General features: G+C 41.6%; 1 protein-coding gene across 1 annotated transcript in view; it reads left to right on the plus strand.

Annotated features, from left to right (window-relative positions):
* Positions 1-11,834: 11,834 nt before the first annotated feature.
* thoc5 (THO complex 5) overlaps positions 11,835-25,569 on the plus strand; it is a 30,961-nt gene continuing 17,226 nt past the window's right edge. The window contains exons 1-8 of the mRNA XM_069307447.1: positions 11,835-12,104; positions 13,260-13,397; positions 15,695-15,775; positions 16,842-17,051; positions 18,452-18,637; positions 23,021-23,128; positions 23,498-23,644; positions 23,932-24,058. Coding sequence (XP_069163548.1) covers positions 11,919-12,104; positions 13,260-13,397; positions 15,695-15,775; positions 16,842-17,051; positions 18,452-18,637; positions 23,021-23,128; positions 23,498-23,644; positions 23,932-24,058 — 1,183 coding nt within the window. The 5' untranslated portion in view covers positions 11,835-11,918. The remainder of the gene's footprint in view (positions 12,105-13,259; positions 13,398-15,694; positions 15,776-16,841; positions 17,052-18,451; positions 18,638-23,020; positions 23,129-23,497; positions 23,645-23,931; positions 24,059-25,569) is intronic.

Below are 25,569 nucleotides of genomic sequence, written 5' to 3' on the forward strand. Positions count from 1 at the left end.
CACACACGGAACATTGTTGTCTAGTGCCGCTAACTGTTGCTTGCACACACGGAACACTGTTGTCTAGTGCCGCTAACTGTTGCTTGCACACACGGAACACTGTTGTCTAGTGTAGGCTACTGCGCTTCTACACACACTCTTCTACAGAATAACGCCAACACAGCTGGTGATGGAGAAACGCCACATAATATATATATCTAGAGAAGAGAATGTTTATCTGTCCGAGGTTGGAGGCCATGCAGATGTTAGAGATTCGCCTCACCCAACTTGGACAAGAAAACGGTCAATTTAAAGTGGTCCCTCCCCTAATCTACCAAGAGGACCCACAACAGAAAGCGGGACAGGACGTCACTTTCGCCAGCCGCTTCCATTTTCTAGTACGACGGTTTTTGGCCTTATGTGACGAATACGAGCGAAATGTGACGTTCTTTGTAAGAGGAGAGGTTGCATAGGCATGTATATACCTCCCCACTTCTACGATTTGCATGATGTCTGGACTAAATGTTGTGTTTACCGTAGAGTTATTCGGCAGTTTCAGGGCTTCGAAATCTTAAATGTTCTGAGAGAGAGGGAGGGAAGGAGGGGGGGAGAAATGTTGGGGGAGAGGGGAGATGTTGGAGAAGAGGGGGGGGAAAGGTAGAGAGAAGGAAGAGAGGGTTTAGTGAGGGACGATAGAGATAGGGGAAAGAGACCCGGGCACAGCCGGGACCCCATCTAGTAAACAAATAAAAACCAAACCCGCACATGAAATAAGATGAAAGTGACGACTTGACAAAGAGACGGACCCAAACTATGTCACTTTCACGGCGCATGTGTGGGCTTGGTAACTGTTGTCAGTCACAATATTGACAATCTCTACGCCACCTACAACAGTTCTAGAACACATTCATCACTATAGTATCACGTCGGAGTAGTCTATACCCCAGCACATTACGATACCATAATTGAGGTCAAACAAATCACCAAGTGCTATTAGGCTGTCCTCATATATCCCAGCTCCTAGGCTGTCCTCATATATCCCAGCTCCTAGGCTGTCCTCATATATCCCAGCTCCTAGGCTGTCCTCATATATCCCAGCTCCTAGGCTGTCCTCATATATCCCAGCTCCTAGGCTGTCCTCATATATCCCAGCTCCTAGGCTGTCCTCATATATCCCAGCTCCTAGGCTGTCCTCATATATCCCAGCTCCTAGGCTGTCCTCATATATCCCAGCTCCTAGGCTGTCCTCATATATCCCAGCTCCTAGGCTGTCCTCATATATCCCAGCTCCTAGGCTGTCCTCATATATCCCAGCTCCTAGGCTGTCCTCATATATCCCAGCTCCTAGGCTGTCCTCATATATCCCAGCTCCTAGGCTGTCCTCATATATCCCAGCTCCTAGGCTGTCCTCATATATCCCAGCTCCTAGGCTGTCCTCATATATCCCAGCTCCTAGGCTGTCCTCATATATCCCAGCTCCTAGGCTGTCCTCATATATCCCAGCTCCTAGGCTGTCCTCATATATCCCAGCTCCTAGGCTGTCCTCATATATCCCAGCTCCTAGGCTGTCCTCATATATCCCAGCTCCTAGGCTGTCCTCATATATCCCAGCTCCTAGGCTGTCCTCATATATCCCAGCTCCTAGGCTGTCCTCATATATCCCAGCTCCTAGGCTGTCCTCATATATCCCAGCTCCTAGGCTGTCCTCATATATCCCAGCTCCTAGGCTGTCCTCATATATCCCAGCTCCTAGGCTGTCCTCATATATCCCAGCTCCTAGGCTGTCCTCATATATCCCAGCTCCTAGGCTGTCCTCATATATCCCAGCTCCTAGGCTGTCCTCATATATCCCAGCTCCTAGGCTGTCCTCATATATCCCAGCTCCTAGGCTGTCCTCATATATCCCAGCTCCTAGGCTGTCCTCATATATCCCAGCTCCTAGGCTGTCCTCATATATCCCAGCTCCTAGGCTGTCCTCATATATCCCAGCTCCTAGGCTGTCCTCATATATCCCAGCTCCTAGGCTGTCCTCATATATCCCAGCTCCTAGGCTGTCCTCATATATCCCAGCTACTAGGCTGTCCTCATATATCCCAGCTCCTAGGCTGTCCTCATATATCCCAGCTCCTAGGCTGTCCTCATATATCCCAGCTCCTAGGCTGTCCTCATATATCCCAGCTCCTAGGCTGTCCTCATATATCCCAGCTCCTAGGCTGTCCTCATATATCCCAGCTCCTAGGCTGTCCTCATATATCCCAGCTCCTAGGCTGTCCTCATATATCCCAGCTCCTAGGCTGTCCTCATATATCCCAGCTCCTAGGCTGTCCTCATATATCCCAGCTCCTAGGCTGTCCTCATATATCCCAGCTCCTAGGCTGTCCTCATATATCCCAGCTCCTAGGCTGTCCTCATATATCCCAGCTCCTAGGCTGTCCTCATATATCCCAGCTCCTAGGCTGTCCTCATATATCCCAGCTCCTAGGCTGTCCTCATATATCCCAGCTCCTAGGCTGTCCTCATATATCCCAGCTCCTAGGCTGTCCTCATATATCCCAGCTCCTAGGCTGTCCTCATATATCCCAGCTCCTAGGCTGTCCTCATATATCCCAGCTCCTAGGCTGTCCTCATATATCCCAGCTCCTAGGCTGTCCTCATATATCCCAGCTCCTAGGCTGTCCTCATATATCCCAGCTCCTAGGCTGTCCTCATATATCCCAGCTCCTAGGCTGTCCTCATATACCCCAGCTCCTAGGTTGTCCTCATATATCCCAGCTCCTAGGCTGTCCTCATACCCCAGCTCCTAGGTTGTCCTCATATATCCCAGCTCCTAGGCTGTCCTCATACCCTAGGTTGTCCTCATATATCCCAGCTCCTAGGCTGTCCTTATATCCCAGCTCCTAGGCTGTCCTCATACCCTAGGTTGTCCTCATATATCCCAGCTCCTAGGCTGTCCTCATATACCCCAGCTCCTAGGTTGTCCTCATATATCCCAGCTCCTAGGCTGTCCTCATATACCCCAGCTCCTAGGTTGTCCTCATATATCCCAGCTCCTAGGCTGTCCTCATATACCCCAGCTCCTAGGTTGTCCTCATATATCCCAGCTCCTAGGCTGTCCTCATACCCCAGCTCCTAGGTTGTCCTCATATATCCCAGCTCCTAGGCTGTCCTCATATACCCCAGCTCCTAGGTTGTCCTCATATATCCCAGCTCCTAGGCTGTCCTCATATACCCCAGCTCCTAGGTTGTCCTCATATATCCCAGCTCCTAGGCTGTCCTCATATACCCCAGCTCCTAGGTTGTCCTCATATATCCCAGCTCCTAGGCTGTCCTCATACCCCAGCTCCTAGGTTGTCCTCATATATCCCAGCTCCTAGGCTGTCCTCATATACCCCAGCTCCTAGGTTGTCCTCATATATCCCAGCTCCTAGGCTGTCCTCATATACCCCAGCTCCTAGGTTGTCCTCATATATCCCAGCTCCTAGGCTGTCCTCATATACCCCAGCTCCTAGGTTGTCCTCATATATCCCAGCTCCTAGGCTGTCCTCAAATACCCCCAGCTCCTAGGTTGTCCTCATATATCCCAGCTCCTAGGCTGTCCTCATATACCCCAGCTCCTAGGCTGTCCTCATATACCCCAGCTCCTAGGTTGTCCTCATATATCCCAGCTCCTAGGCTGTCCTCATATACCCCAGCTCCTAGGCTGTCCTCATATACCCCAGCTCCTAGGTTGTCCTCATATATCCCAGCTCCTAGGCTGTCCTCATATACCCCAGCTCCTAGGCTGTCCTCATATACCCCAGCTCCTAGGTTGTCCTCATATATCCCAGCTCCTAGGCTGTCCTCATATACCCCAGCTCCTAGGCTGTCCTCATATACCCCAGCTCCTAGGTTGTCCTCATATATCCCAGCTCCTAGGCTGTCCTCATATACCCCAGCTCCTAGGCTATCCTCATATATCCCAGCTCCTAGGCTGTCCTCATATACCCCAGCTCCTAGGTTGTCCTCATATATCCCAGCTCCTAGGCTGTCCTCATATACCCCAGCTCCTAGGTTGTCCTCATATATCCCAGCTCCTAGGCTGTCCTCATATACCCCAGCTCCTAGGCTGTCCTCATATATCCCAGCTCCTAGGTTGTCCTCATATATCCCAGCTCCTAGGTTGTCCTCATATATCCCAGCTCCTAGGTTGTCCTCATATACCCCAGCTCCTAGGTTGTCCTCATATACCCCAGCTCCTAGGTTGTCCTCATATATCCCAGCTCCTAGGTTGTCCTCATATATCCCAGCTCCTAGGCTGTCCTCATATACCCCAGCTCCTAGGTTGTCCTCATATATCCCAGCTCCTAGGCTGTCCTCATATACCCCAGCTCCTAGGCTGTCCTCATATATCCCAGCTCCTAGGCTGTCCTCATATACCCCAGCTCCTAGGTTGTCCTCATATATCCCAGCTCCTAGGTTGTCCTCATATATCCCAGCTCCTAGGTTGTCCTCATATATCCCAGCTCCTAGGTTGTCCTCATATATCCCAGCTCCTAGGTTGTCCTCATATATCCCAGCTCCTAGGTTGTCCTCATATATCCCAGCTCCTAGGTTGTCCTCATATACCCCAGCTCCTAGGTTGTCCTCATATACCCCAGCTCCTAGGTTGTCCTCATATATCCCAGCTCCTAGGTTGTCCTCATATATCCCAGCTCCTAGGTTGTCCTCATATATCCCAGCTCCTAGGTTGTCCTCATATATCCCAGCTCCTAGGTTGTCCTCATATATCCCAGCTCCTAGGTTGTCCTCATATATCCCAGCTCCTAGGTTGTCCTCATATATCCCAGCTCCTAGGTTGTCCTCATATATCCCAGCTCCTAGGTTGTCCTCATATATCCCAGCTCCTAGGTTGTCCTCATATATCCCAGCTCCTAGGTTGTCCTCATATATCCCAGCTCCTAGGTTGTCCTCATACCCCAGATCCTAGGCTGTCTTCATATACCCCAGCTCCTAGGCTGTCCTTATATCCCAGCTCCTAGACAGTTTCGACCATGGATTATTAATTTAAATAATCTCCGTTTTTGAAGATGTTGAAATTTGGTTTAACCTGAGGGTAGCCTCGTGGTGGACCGTCGTTGTCTCTCAACAAATTTGATTCGTGGATAATATTGCCTCTAAATCATTATATGCTGAAATTCATACGATTTTGATGCACTGATTTTAATCGATACACCTGAGGTGACAATGTGTGTGGAGATAGTGATGATATATCAACAAGTTTTCACTACGAAACAAATTTTACCAAAAAGTTTATCATGATTTTTCATTGTTTCTCACTAAATTTCGGGCGCCGATTCCTCAAATGTTATTATTTTTTATCCGCAACCGTTAAAAATTACACTTATAATTATGATTTTTAGTATCTGGAAAGTCACTTTGTTGTGAACAGCACTTGCAGCTACATATCTCAAATTATTTTTATTCATATCTAATTTCTCAATTTCTTGCTTTGGATTGCTTTCTAGAGCGGTTAATCTTAACTTTTTGCAATATGGCAAATAAACAATGCAGAAATTCGTCAAATACGTTCTCCTATGTTTATGGATATTATATTTATTTATGTATTTATATATGTACAAGAAAGTACATTGGGGGTTAAGTGAGAACATAGAGTTTAAGTTGGAATTACAATTTTGTAAAGCCACTAGCTTTATATGTTGGACCAAAGCAGATATCACATAATTGTGAAAGATGTCAAATTCTGGATAGCAAATAGACTGTACTTTGGCATGCCTATGAGTCACCAAGACAAGCCTTAGCTCCCCTTAAGTAATATATGGAAGCTGTCAGTCTACTCCAGAATGATGGTCAAGAGGTGCGAGAAGAGATAAGTTCTTTGCTATTTCCAGAATATAAAAACCACCCAAAACCACCACAACAACTGCTATTTATGCATGATAGATGTTTGCAAAGTGCAGGAGAGTTAAAGGAAGGCATATATAGTGGTATATATTAGTTGGACCTCAAGTAAATGCCTCTTATAGTGCCTCTTATACTCTTAAATGCCTCAAATGCGATGTTGAAGTTGAAAATTGAGCACCATGGAAGGGGAAGTATGGTAGGCATTGTGCTGTATAGTTCATGGATTTCAAGGGACTCACAAATATCCTAAATACAAGACAAGCCTTAATGAATAAGCCTTGCCCTGTATTTACCCTAAATAAAGGGCAAGGATGACAAGGTTCATTCAAAGCTATAACAACCCTGGCTGTTACATGTTTTTAAAAAGATTTTTTTTGTTTTTTTTTCATCTTAGTGTTTCCTGGAACAAAAAGAACAAACGTACCTTAATTGGGTGAAGACATGTCCCTCGAAGAGCTTAAACCCTACCTGTAATGGCATGTAAACGAATTATGCAAATGCTTTACAATTTTATAAAATATTTTTTTAATATTATTAAACACAATAAATTCTTCACGTGGATTATAATCATATTATATATATATATATATATATATGTCGTACCTAGTAGCCAGAACGCACTCCTCAGCCTACTATGCAAGGCCCGATTTGCCTAATAAGCCAAGTTTTCCTGAATTAATATCTTTTCTCTAATTTTTTTCTTATGAAATGATAAAGCTACCCATTTCATTATGTATGAGGTAAATTTTTTTTATTGGAGTTAAAATTAACGCAGATATATGACCGAACCTATCCAACCCTACCTAACCTAACCTAACCTATCTTTATAGGTTAGGTTAGGTAGCCGAAAATGTTAGGTTAGGTTACGTAGGTTAGGTTGTCGAAAAACAATTCATGAAAACTAGGCTTATTAGGCAAATCGGGCCTTGCATGGTAGGCTGAGAAGTGCGTTCTGGCTACTAGGTACGACATATATATATATATATATATATATATATATATATATATATATATATATATATATATATTTATATATATATATATATATATATATATATATGCGAACAAGCCTGAATGGTCCCCAGGACAATATGCAACTGAAAACTCACACCCCAGAAGTGACTCGAACCCATACTCCCAGGAGCAACGCAACTGCTATGTACAAGACGCCTTAATCCACTTGACCATCACGACCGGACATAATGAGGTGATAGCCGAAGCTATTTGAGCCACCCCACCGCCGGCACTCGGATAGTAATCTTGGGCATAGCATTTTACCAAATCACCTCATTCTTTGGGGCACACGTGAGGAACACAAATGCGAACAAGCCTGAATGGTCCCCAGGACAATATGCAACTGAAAACTCACACCCCAGAAGTGACTCGAACCCATACTCCCAGGAGCACTATAGAAGATTACTATCCGAGTGCCGGCGGTGGGGTGGCTCAAATAGCTTCGGCTATCACCTCATTATGTCCGGTCGTGATGGTCAAGTGGATTAAGGCGTCTTGTACATACCAGTTGCGTTGCTCCTGGGAGTATGGGTTCGAGTCACTTCTGGGGTGTGAGTTTTCAGTTGCATATTGTCCTGGGGACCATTCAGGCTTGTTCGCATTTGTGTTCCTCACGTGTGCCCCAAAGAATGAGGTGATTTGGTAAAATGCTATGCCCAAGATTACTATCCGAGTGCCTGCGGTGGGGTGGCTCAAATAGCTTCGGCTATCACCTCATTATGTCCGGTCGTGATGGTCAAGTGGATTAAGGCGTCTTGTACATACCAGTTGCGTTGCTCCTGGGAGTATGGGTTCGAGTCACTTCTGGGGTGTGAGTTTTCAGTTGCATATTGTCCTGGGGACCATTCAGGCTTGTTCGCATTTGTGTTCCTCACGTGTGCCCCAAAGAATGAGGTGATTTGGTAAAATGCTATGCCCAAGATTACTATCCGAGTGCCGGCGGTGGGGTGGCTCAAATAGCTTCGGCTATCACCTCATTATGTCCGGTCGTGATGGTCAAGTGGATTAAGGCGTCTTGTACATACCAGTTGCGTTGCTCCTGGGAGTATGGGTTCGAGTCACTTCTGGGGTGTGAGTTTTCAGTTGCATATTGTCCTGGGGACCATTCAGGCTTGTTCGCATTTGTGTTCCTCACGTGTGCCCCAAAGAATGAGGTGATTTGGTAAAATGCTATGCCCAAGATTACTATCCGAGTGCCGGCGGTGGGGTGGCTCAAATAGCTTCGGCTATCACCTCATTATGTCCGGTCGTGATGGTCAAGTGGATTAAGGCGTCTTGTACATACCAGTTGCGTTGCTCCTGGGAGTATGGGTTCGAGTCACTTCTGGGGTGTGAGTTTTCAGTTGCATATTGTCCTGGGGACCATTCAGGCTTGTTCGCATTTGTGTTCCTCACGTGTCCCCCAAAAAATGAGGTGATTTGGTAAAATGCTATGCCCAAGATTACTATCCGAGTGCCGGCGGTGGGGTGGCTCAAATAGCTTCGGCTATCACCTCATTATGTCCGGTCGTGTTCTTCAAGTGGATTAAGGCGTCTTGTACATACCAGTTGCGTTGCTCCTGGGAGTATGGGTTCGAGTCACTTCTGGGGTGTGAGTTTTCAGTTGCATATTGTCCTGGGGACCATTCAGGCTTGTTCGCATTTGTGTTCCTCACGTGTGCCCCAAAGAATGAGGTGATTTGGTAAAATGCTATGCCCAAGATTACTATCCGAGTGCCGGCGGTGGGGTGGCTCAAATAGCTTCGGCTATCACCTCATTATGTCCGGTCGTGATGGTCAAGTGGATTAAGGCGTCTTGTACATACCAGTTGCGTTGCTCCTGGGAGTATGGGTTCGAGTCACTTCTGGGGTGTGAGTTTTCAGTTGCATATTGTCCTGGGGACCATTCAGGCTTGTTCGCATTTGTGTTCCTCACGTGTGCCCCAAAGAATGAGGTGATTTGGTAAAATGCTATGCCCAAGATTACTATCCGAGTGCCGGCGGTGGGGTGGCTCAAATAGCTTCGGCTATCACCTCATTATGTCCGGTCGTGATGGTCAAGTGGATTAAGGCGTCTTGTACATACCAGTTGCGTTGCTCCTGGGAGTATGGGTTCGAGTCACTTCTGGGGTGTGAGTTTTCAGTTGCATATTGTCCTGGGGACCATTCAGGCTTGTTCGCATTTGTGTTCCTCACGTGTGCCCCAAAGAATGAGGTGATTTGGTAAAATGCTATGCCCAAGATTACTATCCGAGTGCCGGCGGTGGGGTGGCTCAAATAGCTTCGGCTATCACCTCATTATGTCCGGTCGTGATGGTCAAGTGGATTAAGGCGTCTTGTACATACCAGTTGCGTTGCTCCTGGGAGTATGGGTTCGAGTCACTTCTTGGGTGTGAGTTTTCAGTTATATATATATATATAAAGCATATGAGAGCGAGACTTACCTTGTCTTGAAGAAGTACTGGTAGTGGCGGCGACATTCTCCCATCAAGAAACTTATATTATTTTCACTCCTCAAATATTATGCCACTAAGAGGTGTTGTCAAACCTTGACTGATCTTGTGAGACGTCACAAGCACTCAACACGAAGTGGTTGAAGGAGTTATTACATGATGATGTTGACACAGTGGTGAAGTATAGCTGGCAGAGAGCATGGCTTCCACTAGTTTATGCCTCACAAATCACTAATTTCTCCTGAGTTAGCATTTAGTTGTGCATAAGAAGAGGAGGAGCGTGTCTAGTTGCAGTGTCTGGCTACACAAGACGCCAATAATTAGAGCACGGGCGCCGGATATAACATTTAGAAGTGAGGAGTTCCGCCACACTCACCCCCACCACCTGCTGCTGCTGCTCTCAGCCGCCAGACTCAAAACATTGACATAATGCTTCACTCGCTTCACGTGTTCGAACTGCTCTTTTAGGAATTCTTCAATCATGTACTTTTAAATGCAACGACACGTCCTCATAAACAGCGGCCAAATACTCATTAATCCGGGCGCAAAATTTTCTTGTTAACGAATGACAACACATTATACGCGGGCAAAATCTTCCTGTTAATGAATAACAACACATTATACACGCCTCACAACTAATGCCGCTAAAATGTTCTCTTCTCGAACAGTCAGTCCTTCGCTGAATTGTTCTGCTCGAACCACATATTGTAAACAGCCCATCCTCGTGTTGAGGTGGTACTTATAGTAACGATGACCACCATCCTTCATATGTTGATGTAATAAACAATTAGAAAGTAGAAATCTGTGCTATTGAATTTAGACAAACCGGAAAAGTTTTTGTATTGATGTTGCAAAGATACCTTAACCTATGAACAAATCCAAATAAGGATTTCCATTCCATTAAGCTAGCCTAACTTTCCTAGGCCCAATACACGCTGAGGCCTAATATAGTACGTATGGGCTATATTAGTCCTAGGAATATTTTAATTTGCTTTTTAGCTTCATTTTTTTCAGTTAATACTACTAAATTCTACTATCTAATTGTCCAGTATGTCCATGTAAGTACTACGGTCCACATAATTTCAAAAAGTACTATCTAACAGGAGGCTGGCTTGCTGTCTCACTAATGTACGAAAAATACAAATAATTATCAACAGAATCTAAAACCTAATTAATAATAAACTAGATCTAACCAAATTCTAATAAATAAAAATATTAATTTACATTTGAGAAAAACCTGATTTTGAATCAATAATACAATTAAAACTAGTGAATGCGCCTCAATGGTCGGCCGCACCTAGATCCTTGTTCTACCAATCAGTCCCAGTGATTGGGCACCAGTCCTTCCCTTTGTTCTGCCCCAGTGATTGGGCACCAGTCCTTCCCTTTTTTCTGCCCCAGTGATTGGGCACCAGTCCTTCCCTTTGTTCTGCCCCAGTGATTGGGCACCAGTCCTTCCCTTTGTTCTGCCCCAGTGATTGGGCACCAGTCCTTCCCTTTGTTCTGCCCCAGTGATTGGGCACCAGTCCTTCCCTTTGTTCTGCCCCAGTGATTGGGCACCAGTCCTTCCCTTTGTTCTGCCCCAGTGATTGGGCACCAGTCCTTCCCTTTGTTCTGCCCCAGTGATTGGGCACCAGTCCTTCCCTTTGTTCTGCCCCAGTGATTGGGCACCAGTCCTTCCCTTTGTTCTGCCCCAGTGATTGGGCACCAGTCCTTCCCTTTGTTCTGCCCCAGTGATTGGGCACCAGTCCTTCCCTTTGTTCTGCCCCAGTGATTGGGCACCAGTCCTTCTCTCTGTTCTATCCCAGTGAATGGGCACCAGTCCTTCCCTCCGTTCTATCCCAGTGATTGGGCACCAGTCCTTCCCTCCGTTCTATCCCAGTGATTGGAATAGAGCGGAGGTGGTGTGGTGGTAAGACACTCGCCTGGCGTTTCGCGAGTGCTTTGGCCAGGGTTGGTATCCTCTGGCCGGAGAGGATTGACTGGGCACCAATCCTTAATTGTAGCCTCTGTTTACCCAACAGTAAAATGGGTACTTTCTGATATGATTTGATTTGGCGGGTCGTATTCCAGGGAATATTAGGATTAAGGACCTGCCCGAAACGCTATGCGTGCTAGTGGCTGTACAAGAATGTAAAAACTCTTGTAAACATAAATAAATAAATTAATAAATAAATAAAGGGATAGTGGCTCTCAGATAAATAATAATGCCAGATGTTTCAGGGATCTTCCCTATATAATTGTATTGACTATTAAAAGTACATTTTCTTAATCAATCAGTTAAATAACTTATTAAATTTTATTATATATTTTAAATTATTATTAAGAATATATTCTAAGATACATATCTTATCGCTGCCCGAAACGCTTTGCGTAATAGTGGCTTTAGGTATTGTATGTACTAGCTCTATTTATAAATCTATCAATTTTTGTAAAATCTCTTGTATATATGTACCTTACCTGAATAAACATTTATTTATTATTTATATAGTTGAATTGCTTTGTAGCGCGGGTCCCTGAGATAAACACAGAGACCCTCCTCGCAGGTGGTGGTGGTAAGGCTCGTGGATCTCCAGCTCTCTTTACGGAAATATGGGACGAGGGGACGAAGATGGCGACACGGGGACTCGAGAATCAAAACGTCGACGCAAAGCCGGGCCAGAGTTGACCAAGAAGCCTGGAGCAGCCGGAGAGGCTGAGAATGCGACCCCGACGCCCCCGACGCCGGCCCGCACCCTGGCCAAGGAGAAGACTGTCACCATCACTGATTCTTACCAGGTAGGCCAGCATGAGACTCAAGGAAACTGTAGAAGGCCTGTTGGCCCATATGTGGCAGCTCCGAATTATGTCCACCAAACTCGTTCACATAACCACTATAGTGGCATGCGTTCACCAGTTCTGCGAACACATCATGCTGATTGATACCAGGTGAGCCAGGATGGATGCTGTCCTGTCTTCAAATAACTGTTTTGTTCACAGTACGTTTCATATCTGTGAACCTTTTTTCCGCATATATGCGCTAACTTGTTTTTTCTAGTGCTTCGTATTGCAATAAAATAGAATTATTCAATTGAAACAAGTTGTTTTTCAGATAATAAATTAAGAATATTAATAAACAGAATTTTACTCGCAAAGTGACTAAGATATGAACGATGTAAAACCAAAAATAGTTGAGAGTGGATTTCATAAATTGTGCCTGTAGCTGATTTGTGCTGTCTTCAGATTATTATCTTTTTTAAGCTCTATATAAAGCTTAAGTACAGTATGTATTTGTTTCTTTTGAATAAAGACAATAATCTAAATCTCGCCTATTACCATGTGATAATGTTTTACATGTTCCCAAACTGATATTTAACATTTCAAGTTTAGAAACAATTATTTTTATAATTGTGTAAGTAACTCACTTTCTCAGATACATGGAGCATCTTATCCAGGAAGATCAGAATAATGGAATGAGTTATTAAGGTGCAGTGCATAAAGTTGTTCTGAGAATGACTAAAAAATTTGTGTTACTTTCACTTCAGGAATTAATGATAAATACATTTAGTTCCTGTTTTTCACTTAAAGCAGCATGTGCCAGCAAGCTGCTAAATATTATGTTTGTAGCATTTGCTGTATATATGTTGCAGCAATAATAATAGTTAAGAGTGGCTAGATAGCTTTTAGATTCAATGTTATCTCCTTTTCCAACTCCATTCATAAAAGCATTTGCATTTGGTCGTAAAAATACAATTGTATGCTGCAATGCCAGTTTCTACCCAACTTAGTAATTTCACTACCCGCCCACAGTTAAATAGGGGCGGTTGAGTAAACAATGTGCCTGCTTCACGTGTTCACATTCCAACTTGAGCTAACTAGATTACTAAATATGTTAAGTAAATGATATCGTTTGAGTAATGTGTTAATAGAAACTAAAAGAATTTCATCTTGCAGGCAAGTTTGGACCATGAATGTCTGGAGGCTCAAGAGAGAACAGAGGAAGAAGACCAGAAGCTTGTGGCTGCCATTATGCAACAGATACGATCTCTGATGAAAGAAATTCTCAAACTGAAGCTTGACAGGCCAGACCAGGTAAATACTTCTTAATAAAAAAATCTACTTTACAGTATTATGCATCATGTAACTATAATTGAATGAATTGCAATAGAACAGTACCTACAGTGGGCCAGAAATAATTGGCTACTGGACAACCTAGATACTGTACCTGTATAAAGAAACAGGGTCTTTATATGTTGACCAGACCACACACTAGAAGGTGAAGGGACGACGACATTTCGGTCCGTCCTGGACCATTCTCAAGTCGATTGTGAGAATGAACAATCGACTTGAGAATGGTCCAGGACGGACCGAAACGTCGTCGTCCCTTCACCTTCTAGTGTGTGGTCTGGTCAACATACTTTAGCCACGTTATTGTGACTCATCGCCTGCATAGGGTCTTTGTATGACTTAGATGATATGATACTGTATTCTGAACCAACTCAATGCAGATCCCACTTTTCTATAAATTTGTTGCCAAATCATGCAGAGACTTAATGGATAAGAGAGGTGGACCATCTCTGACTAAATGGTGTGCATGATCATAAACCTGATCATACTCAGATTTATGGGAATGGAGTCCTGGATATTTCTATTGTCTGTTTAATCTGAAAGTTCAGATAATCAGGGTCTCGGATTAACCATAAAATGGCTAATCCAAAATAATGTCGCTTGCTAGGTATCTGGACATCCTACTGTCGGGGCCGAAATAATGGGTAATTTACTAATTTCAAACGTAAGTTACATTGATATAAATATGTCAAGTACTGTACTAGATATTTTTCATCCAGTGAAGATCATGAGTTGCAGATACAATTTAGTAAACTATTGTTAAATCTCTTATAATGCAGTACCTATTTACACTATAATCTGGCAACCTGTCCTTTCAAAATAGTACATCGCATTTTGACATATAATTCCCCAATGGCCAAAATACAATGTTTTATAAATCATAGCGACTCAAAATTTATGGGCTGTCATGTTTTTGGTTAGGTTAAGTTCTGGCAATTTAGCACACCATTTTTGTAATGTGGCAGCTCGCAAGGATGGGTGGAATCTGGTATGGGTATGGACCTACATACATGGGTATGTGTTAACGTGCTGATGGTGGAGAAGGAAATGAACTGAAAAGAATTTTGCAGAGGAGACAGTGTGAATGAGCGAGTGTGTGAGGATGAAGTGCAAGGGTCCTGAACCTGGTGTCGGAGAGGCTGCATGATCCAAGTAAGTTCAGTAAAATTTCTGGTTTCAACTCTTCATGCCGTAGCTCAGTCGATTAAGGCAGCGTCTGGGATGCTCTCGGACACAGGTTCAAATCCTCTTCACGGCCCTTGTGGATTTGTTCAAGAGTATTATGTGTTTGATGTGTCAGTGTGTTGAAACACTTCTTCACTGATTTAATCACCTCTCATAGATATATCAGTTGTCACACGATATTTCACTCTTCTCACATTATCAAATCTAATCATGTTCACATTAGCATCTCTTTCATCACTTCCACCCATTAGAAGAAGCCCCCACCAACTCTCCTCTTCACCATTTACCATTTTACCATTGCTATCTTGGGCATTCCCATATACCCATCAGCGTCTCCCTGCTACACTTCCTTATTATTTTCAAAAGATTTTACTGTTTTCAAAATAATTTTCTTTCATTTTCTCTTTATCTCTTCATTTACTTTTTTTTTTTTAGTTTAGCCATTTCATATATCTTTGGCACTTATACACTTAAGTTTTTTAATAATCTACGTTCTAATCTAATCTAAGTTAATAATTTAACGTTCTAAATAATCTAAATAATCTTTAGTTTTCCTGCATCTATCTCATTCACTCTGTATTCATAAAATGCACTTCTTTTTGTATCATCATCAATACTCCTGCTACCATTTTATCAACCCAACAATTTTATACTTCTACCAGTTTGTACAATTCTGTGCACACTTCCTGGGCATTCTTAACCAAACAGTTCTTGTTTACATCCCACATGACAGACACTGAGGTTCCTTTGTACATCACTTCCACCCATTAGACTGTAAGGGTATTATTTCTCTTTCTCTTTCTATTGAGTCTCTTTCTCCAAGATCACTCTCAACTCTTTTTCTTGTGTTCATTTCATCAGTTCTCTCTCTCAACTTATCCATTTTTAGTCTTTTACCTCTGGAATCTTTATGGAGAACATTTAATCTTTTGTCACCTAGCTTTATCTTACATAGTACCAACATGTGCTCAGATAATATTGCACAGTATTAAAGAACATTTCTTCATAAAGTGCATAATTTTATAATGTATAGTATCATAAACATAAATATAGAATAACACAATTTTTTGTTTCAGTGGGTAAACGAGGTAGAAGAGCGACGCATCCAAGTGCTGATGCTGATGCTATCATTTCGGCGTCTTAGTCGAGTGCAAAAGGTAAGAAAGAGGAGCGTCTTTATCAAGTTTTATAACTTATGCATAATCCAACATAGTTTGTATGATGCTGTAATTTAAGTGCAGTATTTGATCACTTCAGTCCAGCTCACCTTTTCACTATTGTATTCCTCGTTCTAGCATTGTCTTGCATTCAGTTCTTATTTTGTTCATAATACTTTTACCTCCTTAATTTACTGAAGTTAGTAATTTTATTTTGTTAATAGATCACCTCTAAACTGCATTGAACTGCATTTTTCTCATTGCTAAATTTCATTCACCTTTCACATTGCCTAATTTTCACACATTTAACAATAACATGTTTAACTTGGCTGTTTCCTTTCTTCACATGATTTATTCAGCACTAGGCAGGTTTATTTTCAATACAGTATTTTAATTTTGATGTTCAATATTGACTGTTAAATAAATATACTGTATCTATAAATTCATTTGAGCACCTTTAAACAGAATTCAACCAAAATTTAGCATGATGCTAATCAACATCTACAGGGAAATTGGAGTCTATAAGCAAGCATGTTGTGGACCCCAAAAGCCATAGGAATGCCCTAAGATGCCCTAAATGTAAAAAAAAAAAATATTTAGAAAATGGCCCATGTTAAATCTCATGTAAAAATTGCATACTGTATAGTGAAGATCCATTCAGATGAATATTGTGTGTAGAAAAATTCTTCACCCTGGCATTTCCCAAGTTGAGGATCATGTGTTGTGAAGACTGTTTAAAGATGATCTTCATCCAAGTATAGCCTGGATGATAATTACGTATAAATGATTTTCACTATATATTAATATCTATATATAGGGAAGATTATTGTGTAATGAAGATCTTTGCCCATCCATGGTTTGGATGAAGATCTGATATGAAGATGTTACAGTGATGGAGATTGTGTGAAATGAAGATGCTACAATTTGTAGTGAAGATATACCCTATAAATAACTATGCACAATTAGATTTAATAAACAAAGTTCATGGTTGGTCAAGGAGAAAGGGAAACCTTGTTTATCACCTGAACAACAGCACATCAGTTGTATCATAATTTCACTCCTACAGGTTCGAGTACGTGACTCCCGAGAAAAAACAGCTGAAGCTCGGCAGAGTGTTGATGGCGTGACATTGCAGTTGCAGAACCTTCTCTATGAAGTGGCCCATCTGAAGAAGGAAGTTAGACGTTGTCTTGATTTTCAGTCGGCTGACCAGGAAATAGATCTTGTTCCTGTGGAGCAGTTTTATGTTGAGGCTCCCGAGTACATCAGTCGACCAGTAAGGCATTCCAACTCATAATGTGCTTGTGTCATTAGATCTTTTGCTGTTTTACTTTTACTGTACTGTATGTAGACTACATGGGGTAATAGTAGTTTTTTTTAATATTTCCCGAAGGTTTTAAAAACAATAAATGAAAAGTGTGATTGTGACTCCTTTCTCTAGATTAAGAATAAAGGTATTTTTTATGTACATAACAAATTTGGTTATGTGGAACACTCCTGATATTATTTAAATATCCAAATAATATTTGAATATTTCTTTTATTAAAAAATTTATTTTATTCTTTTATTAAAGATTTATATTTTGTTTATGTTCTTTAATTACATTTTTTACTTTGCTGTTGCCCAACCACTTGGGGTGGACAGTAGAGCGGCGGTCTCACTTCATGCAGGTCGGCGTTCAATCCCCGACCGTCCAAGTGGTTGGGCACCATTCATTTTCCCCTGTCCCATCCCAAATCCTTATCCTGTCTCCTTCCCAGTGTTATGTAGTCGTAAAATGGCTTGATGCTTTCTCCTGATACTTCCCTTCCCCTTGCTGTTGTCTGTATTGTTTCATTGTACCTTTCTGGTGGGTAATTCTTAAGTTATCTTGCATTTTGTGTTCCTTGTGTCTCTGAGAGAGGATCAGGGTTGGCCTCGGGTCTCCGTTAGACTCTTCAAGATTAAAAGGGCCTGGTGTGATTTAAAATGGATGGAACTAACTTTATCATATATCACCAACTTCTTTCATGGGCTTTTCACTACCAGATGCGCAAGGACACTTTTCGGATTGAAGGGCATGTTTGCCCATGAGTATTGATTTTACACATGCATATTTAAGTAATTCCAATGCAAATTGCAATTAGGAGAAAATCCAAAGTATTATTCTTGTCAATAACACTGAGAGGGTTAATATGGCAACTGAAAAAGCAAAATCACTGGTACAGTACCTTCTTTAATAACAAAAAATAGTGAGACCAACAATGCTTTATTACCAGGTATGAGGTACTGTATATAGAAATTGTCTATAAACTGTAGGATAAATTTAAGAATGTATAAACATAAAAGCAGTAATCATGTACAGTACTGTATATGTATATGAATCCAAAGTCCATCAAACTTGATGGTAGGTGAGTACTGAGTGTCTGAGCCACCACACTACAGAGGTAGATGACAGTGATTTATGAGTGAGCCCCACTCTGTGTGTGCATCCTGGCCTGATGTATGGTGGTTTCATCATTTCCCATCTGTCTGGCAACTTAGGCTACAGGGTTACCATCCTGGAAAAGGCTTTGGATTATACATTTACAATAGCAGTATCTGTCACACAGTTGTTCAGGTTTAATATATCTGTCTATATGCATATGTCTAATAAAATATTATTACCTGTATTTTCACTTGTGTTGCTTATTCTAGGCTGATACTGTGGAGGATCCACATGAGCAGCGCTTGGCTCGTCTTCAGTGGGAGCTGGAGCAGAGACGTGACCAAACACAGCTGTTTGACAAACTCACTCAGGAAAAGGAGGCTGTTGCAGAAACAATAAATGAACAAGAACGTAAGCTAGCATCACTAGCTCCAAGGATTAACTCAATTTTGGAGGTAATATCTTTTATGATAAATTTGTATACATCAAATTCAGTTAATCATCAGTTATTTGCAAAAAATGCTCTTAACCATGTTAAAAATGGGTCACATGCCAGCTAAGGTCCCAGAAAGCATCTTAGATAACTAAAGATTTTGTGGAGTAAGAAAGAGGATAAATATTTAAATAGTCAATTTTTTCACCAGAATTAAAAAGTTGGAAAGTGTGTTGTGATGATGACAGAATAGCATTGATCCAAATTCATTAATTTGGATCAGCAGAGTGTTGTGAATGACAATATCATACCCATAACTTGAATGCTACAAGTACCAAGTACAGTCATTGGCAGATCCAAATATCTGTGATCCCATCCCAAGATCACATGCAAAACAAACCGTCTTCAGTAGTATTTTATTAAAGATCTCGTAGGTAAGAATAGATCCTATACAGTACTGACACACACACTCGAACACACACATGCAATTCATGCACATTCACACACTTACTACAAGCACATTCACACCATATACGGCACAGTGCTGCATCAGCCAGGAGCTCCAGAAATATTCATTGCATAAGTATCTTATGAAGATTTGGGAGTTATTTGAATGGAGTCCCAACATGTATGAACAGTCAGAGAATTGAAGGAATAAAAAGGAGGAAACAAATATGTTGTGTGTGTGGTATAAGTTTGGATTAAAGTAGTGAAGTTTAGTATTCATTACCATCTGCAAAATTTTGGTTTAACCCTCAAACCGCGCATATCATATATAAATGATATCAGTGACAAAACCGAAACCGCACACATCATTTATATATGATTTCGTGTCTAGCGATATAATTTAAACGCCCCGCATGGGATAGGGGCAGCTATAGTACAGCCACGACCGATAGTTGCCAGATGCCACCTAGAAAAAAAAATCCAGGCCAACATTCTTGGGTGTTACAGCGTCAGTATTGAGCAAGCCACCAAGGCTGGCGCACGCAGCACGAGCTCACAGCACCGCTGTTCAGCTTGTGACCACAGCATCGCCTACAAATACCATAATATAAATGATACTGCTACTATTTAGCAGTGATAGTATTACTGAAGCCCCCTGACTGTGATAAAACTGACCAGGATTCTGATAATAGCAGGATTGTGGTGATATTTAGCATTGTCTTCTGACTGTGTGTGGCCACCATTTATTGACTGCACTCACCATACCAGCTTAGTGGTTCGATATGGTGAACACAAATGTAGATACTTATATATAACGTGTGTATAGTGTGAGATAACAGCGAGAGGAGTAGGTTGGGAGCCGCCATTTTGGTGAGGGAGGAGCGTCGTCTGCATGACTTGGCATGTTGTTTACTGATGGCCACTATGGTCTTTGGGCACCATACCAGCTTATTTGTTCAGGTATAGTGAATAAAACAGGTAGATACTTATATGTAATGTGTGTATATAGCGTAATAACACTACAAACAATATTGTTGGATGACAAATATTAGTGCGTCTCGCCTTGAGGGCGGCCGCCGATCAGCTGACTGTGTGAGTAGCTACGTCTTATGGCCTTTACTCACCATACAAGCTTAGATGTACAGTTATGGTGAACAAAACATATAAATACGTATATATAACGTCTGTGTATAGTGAATAAATACAAAAGAGTATTGTGGGAGGTGAATGAGGGTGAGTGAGGTGGTGTTGAGGGAGGGAGTGGCAGTGAGTGGCTCGCTGGTGTTTGGCGGTCACTCCTCGTTGCTTTTTGACTCACAAGACCAACTTAGTAGTTCGTTATGGTGTACAAAACATGCAAATACTTATATATAACCTGTGTATATAGTGTAACAACAGCAAAACTATTTGTTTATTGTTTTATGAACATAATAATTGAATCACTAATATGCACACCATAATTTTGAGTACAGCGATGGTTCACACATTTTATAATATAAATATACCACAATTCACTGTATGGAATAATATTACTGCAAAAAAACTTAAGAAAAAATCAATCAGAGACATTGAAATAATTAGGTAATAATATATTTGTGGCAACTGCCGTCTGACAGCTCGGGCGGAGTAGACCTCGTCTGGCGAAGGCTCTGCCAACGCCCCTTTTTTGCCACACTTCCCTACCCTATTGCGGCTAAAATATGCCACCTACGATTTTTTTGTTATTTTTTCCGTGATCAGGGAACAAAAATGAACACTTCTATAAGACGAAAGAATTTTTTGGAATTTTTTTTTGTTGCGCCTGTGGGTGTGAATTCCATTTGGGCCCCTAGCAGTTTGAGGGTTAAAGTGAGGGAGGAAAATAATTCTAAGGCCAGTGTAATAATGAAGAAACTCATTCCTCTGAATGTTTGATGATGATGCAAAAATTATGAGAAGGATTAAGACAAGAAGAAAAGTGGCAAGAGACTACAAGATGACCTAGACAAACTGAATGAATAGTCCAACAGGTCCTTGTGTCTGGCATCAATATTCATAAAGAAATGTAAAGTACCAGTAGCGAGAGCACTCAGCGTAATATGGAGAAAGAGCCTGGATACAGGGGAGATACCAGCAGCACTTAAATCTGCAGATATAGCTCCGTTGCACAAGGGGGGGAGTAAAGCCTTGGCAAAAAATTATAGGCCAGTTGCACTAACATCACACATAATAAAAGTGTTTGAAAGAGTGATTAGGAATCAAATTTCTAGTTTTATGGAAAACAATGAATTGCACAATCCAGGACAACATGGATTTAGAGCGGGAAGATCCTGTCTGTCACAGTTACTCAACCACTATGACAAAATCATAGAAGCCCTAGAAGAAAAGCAAAATGCAGATGTTGTATACACAGACTTTGCAAAGGCGTTCGACAAATGTGACCATGAGGTGATAGCTCACAAAATGAGGTCAATGGGAATAACTGGAAAAGTAGGACGCTGGATACTCAATTTCCTGTCGAACAGAACACAAAGAGTAACAGTCAATCAGATAAAATCGAGTCCAAGCGATGTTAAAAGCTCTGTACCTCAAGGTACAGTCCTTGCACCGCTACTGTTCCTTATTCTCATATCTGATATAGACAAAAATACACGCCACAGCTTCGTGTCGTCCTTTGCAGATGACACAAAAATCAGCATGAAAATTACCTCTGCTGAAGACATTGAAAAACTACAAGCAGATGTCAACAAAGTTTTTGATTGGGCAGCAGAAAATAACATGATGTTTAACAGTGATAAATTTCAGGTACTCAGGTACGGCAAAAATGAGGATCTGAAACATAATACAGGGTACAAAACACAATCGAATCTTCCCATAGTAGAAAAACAGCATGTCAAGGATTTGGGAATAATGATGTCCGACGATCTAACGTTTAGGGAGCATAACCAAGCAAATATCGCGTCAGCCAGAAAAATGATCGGATGGATTACGAGAACTTTCAAATCCAGGGATCCCATCACAATGGTTGTACTCTTCAAGTCACTTGTGCTGTCCCGTCTCGAGTACTGCTCAGTACTCACTTCCCCCTTCAGAGCAGGAGAGATTGCTGAAATAGAGGGAATACAGAGAACATATACGGCACGCATAGACGAGATAAAACACCTAAATTATTGGGATCGTCTCAAAGCTCTCCAAATGTACTCTCTAGAAAGGAGATGAGAGAGATACCAAATAATATACACATGGAAAATACTGGAGGGTCAGGTCCCAAATCTACACAGTAAAATAACAACGTACTGGAGTGAACGATATGGAAGAAAATGCAAGATTGAACCAGTGAAGAGCAGAGGTGCCATAGGCACAATCAGAGAGCACTGTATAAACATCAGGGGTCCGCGGTTGTTCAACGTCCTCCCAGCGAGCATAAGAAATATTGCCGGAACAACCGTGGACATCTTCAAGAGAAAACTGGACGGTTTTCTAAGAGAAGTTCCGGATCAGCCGGGCTGTGGTGAGTACGTGGCCCTGCGGGCCGCTCCAAGCAACAGCCTGGTGGACCAAACTCTCACAAGTCGAGCCTGGCCTCGGGCCGGGCTTGGGGAGTAGAAGAACTCCCAGAACCCCATCAACCAGGTATCAACCAGCAGTAAGGCCAGAAAATAGTGCAAGATGTGAGGCCAAGACTCGGACGTAAGAGACTCGGGTACGACAAGATAGTAGTCCCAGTCAGCCTGACAGGAAACATAACGTGGGTAATGTAACCATGTGATTTGTCTTGTGAGGCATGTCAAGGAATAACTTGATGTAAAAGACTATTGCTTGGAACTGCCCACAGGCCCACATATCCATTACAACCCGGTTGGTCTGGCATTTCCTGTTGGAACTTGACTTAATTGTTTGTTAAAAATATTCAATATTGTTCAGGCACTTTCTTGTGTTGAGAATATTATATGTATTTTTATTATATGAATTCTTTCAGGCTACTCGTCCACTTCAAGATGCTTTGGACTTGCCAATAGATGCCAAGAGGGAGCAGCAGAGGATAGTACAACTACTGCCAAGTCCTCTGTACACTCTTTGGGTGCAGGTCAGTTGACCACTGAAGTATTTTCAATATGTTGAATATTGACACCTTGTTAAATTGTGGTTTATATTCTAAAATTAATGTACTGTAATATGTCATATATTGGATTATTTGTAATTCCCCATCTTGCTACTCAACATAAAATAAATGAAACCATATTTATACTGAGAAATATTACTATGAGACCTTAAAATCTGATTAGGTCCAAGATCAAAATATTTCGCTTTCGTTCCTTTTTAAGTGTAGATTTTGTTATTTGTTTTCAGTCATGTTATTGTGATTTATTCTCTGCATAAATTACCATCATTGATAATTATGTTGCATTCATGTTTTGAGTACATAGTTTGATTGTTACTACCCATACTTAACCAGGCATCATCATATGGGGAAGCATTTGACCCCAGCATTAAGGTTGAAGTCTTTGGAGATGTTGATGCTGCCAAGAAGCTCATCGTCAAAGAGGAAGATTCCAGAACTGAAAATCTGTCTGAGTCTGAAAATGATCAGGATCAACAGGAGGTGAGTGAATGTTGGCTATAAGCTAAACAATGTTGACCCACTTGTGTTTGGAGTTCTGTAAGTGTTTATATCTAATGTTAATGCTTGGGGTCAGGTAAGTGTATCCTGGTCACTAACTATGTAACACTATAAATAATGTAGGATAAAACCCAGACTTAGGTATTTCTGAAATTTATGTAAAGACTTACACCAAGTCTTTTGCATTCTCCTGTGTGCTTTGTCTAGGTCTGAGTATGTGGTATGAGTACAAAGCAAGCACTTAACTGCATTGTTAAAAATTGTCACAGGAGAATCTGTCTCGAAAGAAGCGCAATCGGAAGTCACAGAAAATGGATGCCGAAGACATAGATGATGGATTGAAGCAGATACTAGGACTACATCCACTCTTTGTTAAGATCAACGTTAACACAAAGGGTAAAGAACTAGTGTTTTTATTTGTGTACAGTGCGAACACTTATCCAAGTTAATGCATGCTGGAGGATGTCTATACATGATGGTTGGCTACATGTAGGATTTTGTCACATACTTTAATCAGGAATTTTGTGCGCATGCACACACACAATTATATTTTAATGTTCGATATATACAGCACATTATGGTCCTTCAATTCTAATGCATATAGAACTATATTTTTGCATCATAAATTATAATAAGTATTCCAATCTGAAGGAGATTAACACTTTGGCGTGCCCCGCCCGCCACCCCTCAACTGTGCGATTTGGGTCCCAGAGTTTCACGGGAGCGCGCGTTAATTCCGAAAAGTGTATACTCTCTTCAACTTTGTCACCTTAATTCTCGTCCTGCGAGATTAAATTTGGTATCATTGTGTTCGCAATAGAATTCTCTACAGCACTAAATGCATATAAACTTCAAAAGCCCGGCTAATTACCCGCAGCAAACGGAGAAAGTGCGAACGAGTTACCCAGGAGCGCGCAAAAGCGATAAAATGTGTTCACTCTTCACTCTCGTCACCTCAGTTTTCGTCCTAGGTCTTTCATTTTGATATCAATGGGTTCGCAATAGAATTCTCTAGAGGAACATTAGCATATAAAATAAAAAACCTGGTCACGCTCCACCCGCCGACGAGTTGAAGACGGGCCACGCATTAACCTCAAGTGAGCGCCCAGACGCCTTCCAGCTACACTCCCAATTCCTGCCCACAAATGCTTAGTATTTAGTATATGTAGTATTATAGTTTAGTGTTTTTTGTGTAGTTGTTGTACATCACATAAGCATTGTAGATAGCCATTTGCACAAAATAGATGGTCATTTTCTTCATCCATTTGTGAGTTTTTCTTATGAAGTGATAATATTTGATCATTTGGTCAAAGTGATCAACACCTTTCATGTTTGTATTGTAGTCACAGATGCATTCGGCTTGTTGACAGTTACCAAACAGTCCCCCCAAAATCAGATAAAAACCTGATTTTTGGCAATTATTTTAGTGGATGACGCAACGCTGCGTCATCCCCGAGATTACCGAAAGTAAACGGATGACGCAATGCTGCGTCATGACGGACTAAATTGTTAAGATAGCTTTGAACTCCACCAAGCCAAGTTAAAATTTCTGTTTGCTCATTTTTATTTATTTCTTTGAAGATGCTAGCATAAAATTGTAAATAACTTTTTAATATATTTGTAAATACAAATTAAATTTGTTGTGATAAAATACAAAACAAAATTAGTTGTTTTACTTGCGCTGTAAAAACTGAGTAACACGAACTCTCAACATAACTTTGGAGTGACCATCCTATATGATCTGAATTACTGAGTGATTACTGCATCTACTCCACTCGGAACATCCATCACCATTGTCTGAACCTGATCCAAGTCAAAGATTTAGTACTGTAAGTGCGTAAAGACAACTGCATCCACAAGAAGACGGCAGTTGGAAAGTAGGGAATATATAAGAATTAATGCTATAA

Source organism: Procambarus clarkii, chromosome 60 (genome assembly GCF_040958095.1).
Source record: "Procambarus clarkii isolate CNS0578487 chromosome 60, FALCON_Pclarkii_2.0, whole genome shotgun sequence".
NCBI lineage: Eukaryota > Metazoa > Arthropoda > Malacostraca > Decapoda > Cambaridae > Procambarus > Procambarus clarkii.